Source organism: Cyclospora cayetanensis, unplaced genomic scaffold (assembly GCF_002999335.1).
Source record: "Cyclospora cayetanensis isolate NF1_C8 unplaced genomic scaffold, CcayRef3 CcayRef3_contig_213, whole genome shotgun sequence".
Classification (NCBI taxonomy): Eukaryota; Apicomplexa; class Conoidasida; order Eucoccidiorida; family Eimeriidae; genus Cyclospora; species Cyclospora cayetanensis.
In genome coordinates, this window is record NW_020312163.1 from 48407 (window position 1) to 59369 (window position 10963).

Below are 10963 nucleotides of genomic sequence, written 5' to 3' on the forward strand. Positions count from 1 at the left end.
GTAGGGAGGCAGGCAGGCCTGGACTGCTCGCTTCTCGTGCGCTTTGAAGTAATTCACCTGTATGAATATTCTTGCTATAGGTAAGCACACTAATGCTGTGCGCTTCAGCGTATGTCGCCGCGTTTCGTTGCAACATTTCATAGCGTTGACATACCATCTCTCCGCTTTCCTTTCACGGCATCGGACTCGGCTGCGTGCACTCTGCCTATACGCGGATACACGAGTACATGTTACTATTTCCTTTCTTCGCAACGGACAAGCCAACTCCGCGTTCAGCGCGCGCTACGGGGCATTGCCTTATGTGAGAAAAGATTTACAACAGACAAGTTTATCAAGGTGATATGCCATCAACTACAACTTAATAACTAGTAGACCTGCTCAATCTAGCTCCCGTATAGCCATCAATCATCGTGACAGAGGACCTCTCCTGAGCACGGAGTTACATGGACTGTCAGATCCATTCAGGGTCGATTTTTGTTGGCTTACAAACTAGCGAGCTACCTCTAAGCAGCCAAATGTCTCCATGTCCATCAGCTGGGTGTCTTACTGACTGAATTCAGGCCCATTTACATCTAGTTACTTCGAACGGTCCTATTACTCACAGAGCGATGGGCCTGAGGGCACGTGTAGGCTTCCGTCCAAGAGTTCCCAATTGAATGTCTTCATCCCCAAACCCTATTAAAAGCACAAAATCAAGCTACTGTCTGTTCTCTGCAAACAAACACCCAGAGCCTCTCCATGCCCTTCCACCACATGTAGGGGAGGAAGGAAAACTGGTTTCAACTAAATGTACTATCTGAGCAGTTCGGCCATTCATGGGTGCAACATAGCGCATGGACAAATGGCAACCCCCCAATGGATCTCCGACGGTGTACAAGTGACCTGTTTGTGTCGCGACTTTGCATACCCTGGTTCACAGCGAGTACGCTACTGATCCGCTCTACAGAAGCGAATGTGAAGAGTGTGCTCGCGCAGACCAGATGTACCACCCCAAAAATCAGGGCCGGATGATGAGCCCCCTTCCAAAAGATCAAAGGGCTGTGATCCAACCTTCACAACAATGACTGCTGTGATATGACGTAACGTGAGGTGCAATCATCACCATGTTTGGTGTCTACGGCCATACATACGTAATGATTCTTGCTGAAGAAAGAGGTCCCTTCATCCGAACGTACTCTCCCAAGAGGTCGCGGTTGGTTCAACTGCTCCCCATCCTCCCTTTCGGGTTTACCTTCCCTCGGGCAGAGCTAATGAGCATAATCTGCGCTGCAGTATATTGTGTGCCTCTTTTTGCCTTCCTGAGATGCTGGAAGATTCGGGCTTCAGGTTAGTGGTACACAGCAAAAGCGAGATATCTAGCTAAGCAGACAGCAAAAAAATGGAAGACTGCAAGGAGCTGTGAACGCTCCTAGGCAAGTCAACCAATAAGCGGAATACAAGAGCCCTACCATTGCATAGGCCTGGAAAATTGCTGCAGAGGGAAGACGATATTGCTCTCAGTTTCTTTAAGCATTTGCTATTCAAATCTCGTTTTCAAAATCGGAATTTCCTTTGTGAGAAGTGTTCTTCTCTGCATTTCTCCAAGTTATTCTAAGAAAGATCTCCGCCTCACTTCTAGCTGAACAAACCGTCTATTGCCATAAGACTTACAGAATCTCCCCAATATCTGAAATTCTGGGTGTGTCAGCCCTACGTGCTAACAGACAGGGGAAAGCGAGCTCCACTGCACAATGTTTCCTTCCAAGAGGCACTCAATCCCTCCAGAATGAATAACTCTAGTTCACAAATTAAACCCCAAATTATAAATCGAAACACCAATGTGGGTCTCTGCACATGCCACGAGCTGCGGCCTCCGCAATTGGCTCATCTAGGAAAAGGCACAGATGCGGCAGGCCAATAGTGCACACAGCCGTAAATCATGATCATTTTTTCCTAGAGGCATCACTTGACAAGCAAGGGAAAGAGAGAGGGCCGTTCGCCTCTCATTCGAGGAAGGCAACTGGCTCTGCACTTGGTTCGTCGCCACAACGGATATAGTGTTGCAGCTGCATATTTCCAGTGCATGAGCTGAATAGCAGACAAGGGGAGACACCGAATCAAGTTAGCTCCCGCTGCCCTTGAGGCTGCTTTTTACTCTGCTCTTCCTTCCCCCCGCCCCTCCTCTTCCCTAAGATGTACCAACTGAACTGTGGATAGAAATGAAGAGAGAGCGGAGATCGAAAAACAGAAGCGAAAGACATTTAGGCATCTTGCACTTCTTGCGTTTGACGCCGAGACGCTGCAGGCCGCTGACGGCTCCGAATCTGAACGCCCCAAAGCAACTCACAATGGGCTTACGGGCATCTATAGTTTGCTGCAGGGGTTGCCACTGCTAGGAGTTTACCGGACGGCACAACTTGAGGGGCAGCCAAACACAGACGCCCAGGGAACGTGAAGCAGTGCACAAAGTGGAGGAGAAGAAAGAGAACAGCAACGCAGGAAGAGCAAGTAGGGCGTGTGAAACGTGTTCAGAAACCTCGACCTCCATGAGCGACTAAAAGAAGTCCCCCTCCCCAAAGCACCGGGAAATACAGATGTCACAGTGAGATGCACAGAGACACACGGGAAGGCAGAGCGTAACGAAATAGCCAGACAGACGCAACTTGTCGATTCAATTATGAGAAAAAAAACACCTCAGGCAGCAACACGCGAGTACATTCACCGCAGCAAGACCAGCTCAGTCGGCCCTTTCACAGCAGCCCGTACCGCGATGCCCTCTTCGCTGTCACCGGTGCTGCTACATTCTGGATATTTTGCTTCTTCATCTTTGCGCCACGCGAAGTCGTGATGTATGCCTCTGTGCTTCACTTGGGCGCGAAGCCGTCGGAGTTGCGCAACTGCACACAAGCACCGAAAACACAAGCCAGAATAAGAAGAGCACCAGGCAAGCGAAGAGCGCGCAAGACCCTCCAGAAGGGAGCCGCGCGTGAGTCTCACGCGACGACGAGGCACTGCAACTTACTGCCTGCATCCAGCTGTTGTTGCTCCTCCGTATCTTCCTCCGTGGCCTCTTGCTGCCGGAGCAGCAGCTCCTGCTGTCGCTGCTGTTGCTGTTGCCTGCGTGCAATTGCTTCCCAGCCGTCTTCCTTCGCCTCTACCCAGGGGCCTATCATGGGGCCTTCCGTGGCAGGCACGACGCGGCGTGGCACAGCGGCTTCCGAGGTGTCTTCACCTTCCTCCGAAGCCGTGTCAGCGCTTGCTTCTTCGCTTTCCGAGGCACGATGCGTTCCTGCTGCTGCGTCGAGGCTCTCCTCCACTACTGGCCCTTGCTGGGGGGAGGCCTCCTGGGAATCCCCGGCAGAGACTCCGGCAGTCGCTTCTCCCGCAGTTTCTGCGTTCGCATGCTCTTCAGCGGTGCTTTGCGCACTCTCCCCTCTTCCGACAGCTCCTCTTGCGGCCTCCCCGCTGCTCCACAGACTTGCGGCTGCAGCCGCTGCCTCGGCTGCAGCCGCGGCAATGGCAGCAGCTGCATCCGTTGCTGGTGAAGGCTGCTCAGCCTCCTCACGAGGACGCTTCAGAGGGAGTGCACGCTGCAGCTGCTGTTGCAGATCTTCTCCATGCAGCTGTTCACCGCAGCCTCCATAAGGCCTCCTCCGCATCTGTTCTTGGGGCTGTTGCGGAGGCTCGTCCTTGTAGAGGCTGAGGCTTCTGGGCCCGCGTTTGAAGACATAGCCTGTGGGGATGCTGCTGCTTGTGTTGCAGGGGATAAAATCCGGCTGGCTAGTAGCATGGGTGCTACTGCGAGAGGCGGCAGCGGGTAGGGGTGAGGCCCTTTCGGCAGAAACAGCCGCTGGCGTGGCACGCGGAGGAGCATCTTGAGGCGCCGCTGTTGTCTTCACGGGCACTCGAGGAGCAGGTGATGGTGTTGCAGACGAGGGTGGAGGCACAAAAGCATGCGTCGTGGCTTCGAGGGGCTTCGCATGCGTCGTGGCTTCGAGGGGCTTCGCATGCGTCGTGGCTTCGAGGGGCTTCGCATGCGTCGTGGCTTCGAGGGGCCTCGCATGCACCGTGGCTTCAAGGGGCCTCGCATGCACCGTGGCTTCAAGGGGCTTCGCATGCGTCGTGGCTTCAAGGGGCCTCGCATGCACCGTGGCTTCGAGGGGCTTCGCATGCACCGTGGCTTCGAGGGGCTTCGCATGCACCGTGGCTTCGAGGGGCACTTTGAAGGAAGGAGGAGGAGGAGGAGCAGCAGCAGCAGTTGCAGCGTCCTGTTGCTCTTTCTTCACAGGCTTCTTTACAGACAAAACACGCAGCACCGGCCGTGACGTGGCAGGGGTGGCTGCACTCCCTGCAGCGGCAACAGCAGGTACAGCAGCAGCAGCAGCAGAGGCTGCTGCTGTTGCTGCAGCATAGCCGACCCCCGGGGGAGGCGTCCAGGAGACCTCTCCAGTTGTCTTGTGGCGAAAGAAGGGGAGCCCCTGATCCGCCACGAACTCCCACATGGTGCTGCTGCTGTCACTGCTGCTGGTGCTGCTAGCGGCAGGAACAGACTCCGCTGCGAAGTGAGCACAGCACGCAGAGTCAGGAGGCGAGATGCGAATACTGCAGGGGGTGTGTGGATACCGAGACACTAGGGTTCAGAGCACGCTGGCTGCCGCACACACGGAAACTGCACGGCGTCTTGACGGACCCCAAGCGCCCCTATGCTTGCTACAGTCTTACAGCCTCCCCCCCTCCGTTCTTGGTGAAACTGCTGGATTCTAGCCTTTTCCTCCTTTTGCATGCGCAACACGTCATACGCAGAGGGCCCCCCTGGAGGCATGGGGGCTGCAGCTGGGTATGGCCACCCCCGGGATGCAAATATACGCGTCTCATCGTCATGCATCGCCGCAGCAGCGGCAGCTTCCATCTGCTGCAGTTCCTTCTGCAGCAGTCGCTCCTGTTGCTCCTTTTCCCTGTGGCGTTGGTGAGCTACGGACAGCTGTTGGCGTGCATTCTCCAGGTGACGCGTGGACTGCTCATGCTTCTTCACGTTCTGCATGCAAAAAGAAAAAGCCCCAGTGGCGAGTTCGAGGGGGATCCGTAACGCATTCAGCAGACACTACAGATGCGCTGAGCAGGCAGGGGGGGAAACAGCACCCGCAGCAAAGTGGACGTACCATGACATGGCCACTGAGCCACGTGTTGCAGATTTGGCAGTAATGCTTCTTCTGAGACACCCACCGCTCCGTCATCTTCGGGGCGGATGCTACTTCTGCTATGCTTTGGAGCGCGCAGTCGACAAGAATGGTGTTAATACTACTGCTGGTGTAATGGCTGCTGCCGCCGCATGAGCTGGCAAAGCCACAAACAGCCAGAGGCGAGAGCGCAAGCCTCAGGTTAGGTCGACATGGGCCCTCTGGTAGTCGCCGTCCGTTTGTCTGCGGCTCCCTGCTGCAGTGCTGCTCCTGCTGCTGCAGCTAAGGCGGCTAAGGATATGCGCAAAGCTGAAGCCGTCGCTCCTATCGCTGATCTGCTTCTGGAAATGCTGATATCGCCGTCCTCGCTTTCTTCTCGTGTTGCAGCTTCTGATGAGGAGATGCCCGCTGCGCTATGCGCTACCCCGCGGCGGAGAGAGAAGCTTGACGGATTTGTGGTCGGAGGCTTCAGCACGAGAGGCCAGACGACTTCTAAACCGGAAAATTGCACGAGAGAACACGCCACCGAAGCACACGAATAATTTGGGGGAGGGAGGAGCGCCTTCCTTCTACAGATGCCGCGTGAATGGCATCTTGCGCTGCTGAGGAGATCAGGGGCCCCCCCTCTTCCCCCCCTTTCCCGCAACCCTTAAGGCTAAAATAGACGATTATTAATCCGAATTCCTTCGTTTCTCGTAACTCGTGGCGCCTTGGAACCAGCAAAGAAAACTTCAGGATCCTAGCAGGCAACCGTTGCAATGTGTGTTTTTCCCTCCTTCTTGGGTGTACATACAGCGGCTTCCTCGACACAGCGCCGACCAACCACTGCACGCGTGCTCTGCAAAGGGCCAATACGCCGGCCGCACACAGGTCATGAGTAGCCTCGATTTCCACTTCTTTTGCGTCATTCTTTGAATTTCCTCATTGCCTTTCAGTCAAAGGGATCGTGGGACGAGCAGCCGCCACCCCGACGCGCAGGGAACCACCTCGTTGCAAGGTTTCTGCTGTCCGTCGCTACCAACAGCTGAACAGGGTGTACTTCCTTTCTCACACCCACCCACCCGCATCAGCGAACGGCAGCTCCTGAAAGCTGCTGCTCCTGTATGTCATGTGGGGTCGCACATTCGTTTGCCTCTCTGTCGCTCGCTGGTGGTGCACTGCTGAGCGTTCCTTCGCCTTTCCAGCAGTTCGAGGGGGCCCTTTCCCCCCGTCATTCGACGCCTCCCTCGGTGCCTTCCTTTCCCCGAAGCCCCCCAGTCGGCCCAAGAGAGCGCTGGCTTCCAACGCATTCAGCGGCAGCAGCAGCAGCACTCACAACCAGATCGTCAGCAGCGACAGCAACAGCGACAACAGCAACAACAGCAGCAGCGGCGGCAGAATAGACACAAGAGCTATGGATGGCATAATGAGGCAGACGCATGCCGCTGAAGACAGCCCATCTATTTCGTCCGCTCAAGGCAGACTCTCTGCGGTTCGTGCCTTGATGCACGAGCATCAGCTGGACGCTTGGCTCGTGGATGATGCAGATGCTCACGGCAGTGAAATTCCTTCACCCGCCTTCGCAAGGCGGAGCTTCCTCTCCTCCTTCGATGGCTCGAACGGACTTGCACTCTTGACACAACAAGACGCCCTGCTATGGACTGATGGACGGTGCGATTACACACACACAACCGCCTGATTTCGAAAAAGGCAGTCACCTTAACTTCAGCCTATAAGCATTTCCCTCGCTCTTCCTATCGATTGTTTTCTCTTTGTTATCCTTCTCCTTCTTTCTGTCTTTCTTTCCCTCTCGTTGTTTCCCTCTTGCCACTTTTAAATATATCTTTCCTGTTCATGGATGCGCGTTCAAGTACGCCTCATTCTGCATGCATTGAACGTCTCTTGGCCTCCTATACTGTGCCGATGCATCTGCTCGTTCGTTTTCAGCTACTTCACCCAGGCGGAACAGCAGCTGCCAAAGGGTCTGTGGCGCCTCATGAAAAGCGACTTTGGCGATACTCCGACCCTCACGCAGTTCCTCAAGCAACAAACACAGAGTTAGCTCACCAACACACGCATAGGGATTTCAGCACAAAGCCACCATCGTTGTTTTATATGCGCACGAGAGGGGGCACAGGGTAAACAGCTTGCCGCTCGTCGTGAGATACTCTGTATTCATGAGAAAACCTTGTTGCGAACAACCCTTGAGTCTCCAGGGTAGTTCTCCCAAGGGTTCACAGGGGAACATTTACTTGGGTGTGTTTTCTTGGCTTCGAGTGCTTGTGTGTATGTATGTGTATGTATGGATGTGTATGTATGCACCGTATGTGTGGGTATGTATGCACTGTATGTATGTGTATGTATGCACTGTATGTATGTATGCACTGTATTTTTATGCACTGTATGTATGTGTATATATGTACATGTATGTATATATGTGTGTGTGCATGCGCATCTGTCTCAGTCCGCCGACTGGGAGTTGATGGCTTTTCCACCTCAACTAGCCTTCTCAATCAAATAAGAGAGGCGGGTTTCCACCTCTTCAGGGGAGCCTCAGTCCCCCAGGTATCTTAGACCCTAAATATGCATGCGAGCCTGTGATGATGCCAGCCCCTAGAGGCGGCAGCCTTAAATAGGGGTGTTCTTGCGTTGTGTGGAACAGGAATCTTTGGACACTTCCTGGCGGTACGTTGTGCCTCTTGAAAAAAACCTCGTGGATGAAGTGTGGGGCCCTTTAAGGCCTCCTCTTCCGAGCAGCCAGGTGTATGTACACCCCAAGGAATACAGGGGTGAGGGCTTTGCAGCCGCTGGGGTGGCGACGACATGAGCCGTAAACCCCTGCTTAGTGAGGCCTTTTACCTTTTGCGTCTTGTGGCGTTCAAATATGCGGCGGTAGCAGTGCTGGATTGGCCTCCTTATCTCGAAAGTGCAGAGTTTAGTCGTGCTTGGTCTGGGGGTTTGACTTTCCGATGTGGTCGTAGGTTCTTCCACCCGGGAGAAGGCAGCGAAGGCGGTGGAAGCGATGGCCAAAGAAGGAGCTGATATTATGTTGCTTTCGGTAAGCTGTTGGAATCCGATTTCGCGCTTGTTTCTAGCCTTTGAAGTTGATCGGACTTGCAAGGGCGTTCCATACTAGGAGCTGCATAGGCGGAACAAGCTGGATGCAATAATTCCAGACTGGCGGTCTGGGATGAGTATTTGGTGCAGAGCCTTGACGACGTGGCCTGGCTGACAAACTTGCGAGGCGCAGACACCCCCAACAGCCCCCTGTTTTACGCATACGCGTTGCTAGTCAGGAAGACTCCTGAGAAATCTTCTGGTGATGGGGTTCGCGAAGGGGAAGAAGGAGGCTCACTGCCTTGGCGTTTGGTGTGCGTTCTCTCTCCACACTCAGTTGTGTATTTTTCGTCTCCCTTCTGCACTTGCCCCTCCCATCGTGCCCCTGCAAGGCCTCCTACGGCATGACTGCCTTTTCTTCGACCAGTGTATCGCTCCTCTTCCCACAACTTTGGACGTTTGCTCTTGCGGTCTGCGGCTTAGGGTGTACACTGACCCCCACCGGGTGTCTCCTGAGGCAAGGGCCTCGCTCACGCAAGAGGGGGCTTTCCTGCGCCCCTATGACCACTTGGCTAGCGACATCCGGCTCATCCTCAGCTGTAAGGAGGAGGCGCGGCAGCAACAACACCAGCAGTCTCAGCAGGATCAGCAGCCAAGAGAGACGCAGCAACGGCAGAACACGCAGCAACAAAAGCAGGCTCACCTGGATGGAAGCCTCCTTGCGAAGGTGGATTGGATTTTATCAGGGGGTTCAGACTGCCCCTGCACACCGACACCCAAGTCGATGATTCAGGAGGCCTCAGAAGCGATGCGTTTAGCATGGCTTGATCCAAAGATCAACCTCGCAATACACCGCATCTTCGCAGAGTCAGGAAATCTCCTGGTTAAGGAAACCCCCGTCGCTGTTGCGAAGGTGTGGACCTTCTGTACACCCCGAACAGCTCTTCGTCCTGCGTTTTTTCCCCCAAGTCTTGCTGCTTCAGCATCACCTGTCTATTTCTAGTGCCAGAAATCCCTGCATGAAACATGGTGCAGAGCGGAGCCCTCTTCTGCGTCTTCAAAACGCAGAAAAAATACACCTCGTCGCTGCGTCTATAAATCGCTCTGACTCCGGGGTTGCCCGTCGGTCTCTATCTCTACACCCTGTCTATACACCGAGACACAGGCCATGCATAGGGGGCTCACTCACTTTAGTGAGAATGCTGCTGCTTCATGAAGACGCATATGCGCGCGTCTGTGTGTGTGTGTGGATGCTGCACGGCTTCGTGTGTGATCATGTCCACCATCCTACTGAGGAGACTGTGCGATCGGGGGCCGATGGGGGGATGGGTGGCTTCTCAAGGTGATCCGCATGCATCGATAGGCCTGATAGTCGCTAACAAAAACAGTGTAACTGCTCGTCGAGCTGTATGTTTCTGCCTTCTTCTGCGCTGCTTCAGGCCGCCAAGGACGCGAGAGAGATCAAGGGAATGCGAGAAGCACACGAGGAGGACGCTGTAGCTCTCGCCACTTTCTTCTGCTGGTTCGAAAAGCAGCTGCTTGCGAACGCAAAGGCAGCAGCTGACAGCAGCTCCCAGCAGCAGGAGCAAGAAGACGCACAGGGGTGTCTGCTGACCGAGTGGACTCTTAAGGAAGCTGTCGATGCGGCGAGGAAAGACATGGTAAGACGAACGTGACTTGCAGCAGGAGTCTCCCTTTCCTGCTCCCCGATCTCTTGTGCGTTCGATTAGATGAAGGAGAGGAATGACAAAGTCTTCTCGAGCTCAGCAAAAAAGCGTTGGTTGCCTTGGAATGCGAGGCCTCGCTCGCCACAAAGTGCTGTGTTGGATGTATGTGTGTATGCGCGCATGCAACCCAAGACAAATCTGTTCAAGGGGCCTTCCTTCAATTCCATTTCATGCTTTGGATCCAACTGTGCCCTGGCCCACTACAGGTGAAATGTCGCACTAAGAAGAAGGCGTCTTGGGTGAATCGTTCGCGGAAAAATGTGTTTTTGAATTTTATTGTGGAATGTTCTCTCCTGGCGGACTGTATCGCGAGTCTTCTTCTCCTATGACTCCTTCCGATGCCTCGATAGCAGTTGGCGGCGAGTGCTGCGATTCAGGCCAGACCCTAAGACGAGCTTGGAGTTGCAAGCATCGCTGTCTCGCTCTGACGGTGCACTCACCGTTTCGGTAAGGGCCCCCGGGGGGGGGCCTCCTGCCCACGAGGAGGTTCCCATGTTTCTGCTAGACTCTGGCGGACAGTATCTCACGGGGACGACTGATGTCACGAGGACGCTGCACTTGGGAAGTCCAACACAGGAGCAGAAGGAAGCATACACCCTCGTGCTGAAGGTTGGTTCTTCTGACTGTTCTACAGGCAGCAGAGGGAGTGGGGGAGACGGGGGGAAGGAAGGGGGAAGGAGGAAAGAAAGGGGAGGGGCTCCTGATTTAGGCCAGCTATTGGAATTCTGCTGGGTATTTCTTCGTATATATATATATATATATATATATATATATATATATATATATATATATATATATATATATATATATATATATATGTTTGCTTTCTATATTCTGCGACACACCACTCTTATCCTCTCTTTTTTCCTACAGAACCACAACCTCCCCGCTTTTGTTGTGTCACGCGCTTTTTTCTTTCCCTTCTAAACAGAAAGATCACACGCCAGAACCCTACTAAAACAGAATTAGTGTCTACGCTTTGCTTCTCTGTAAAAAAAGAAAAAAGAGAGCGGCCGAGAACAGCGGAGGGAGAAGAACGCGGAA

General features: G+C 53.9%; 2 protein-coding genes across 2 annotated transcripts; one reads left to right on the forward strand and one right to left on the reverse strand.

The window, feature by feature from the left end:
- Positions 1-2240: 2240 nt before the first annotated feature.
- LOC34619587 (AF4/FMR2 family member 4) lies at positions 2241-5213 on the reverse strand. The gene is given in 6 exon segments (XM_026337942.1): positions 2241-2321; positions 2749-2876; positions 3002-4142; positions 4245-4534; positions 4609-5014; positions 5139-5213. Coding segments are annotated over 6 exon segments (2121 nt in total).
- A 1051-nt stretch (positions 5214-6264) lies between these two features.
- On the forward strand, positions 6265-10553 carry LOC34619586 (aminopeptidase P2; the record flags this gene model as incomplete). The annotated part of the gene is made up of 11 exons (XM_026337943.1): positions 6265-6477; positions 6589-6806; positions 7083-7192; positions 7600-7700; positions 7798-7924; positions 8117-8193; positions 8343-8506; positions 8676-9105; positions 9632-9853; positions 10052-10125; positions 10297-10553. Coding segments are annotated over exons 1-11 (1993 nt in total), but the record flags the coding sequence as incomplete, so codon positions are not given.
- Positions 10554-10963: the final 410 nt, after the last annotated feature.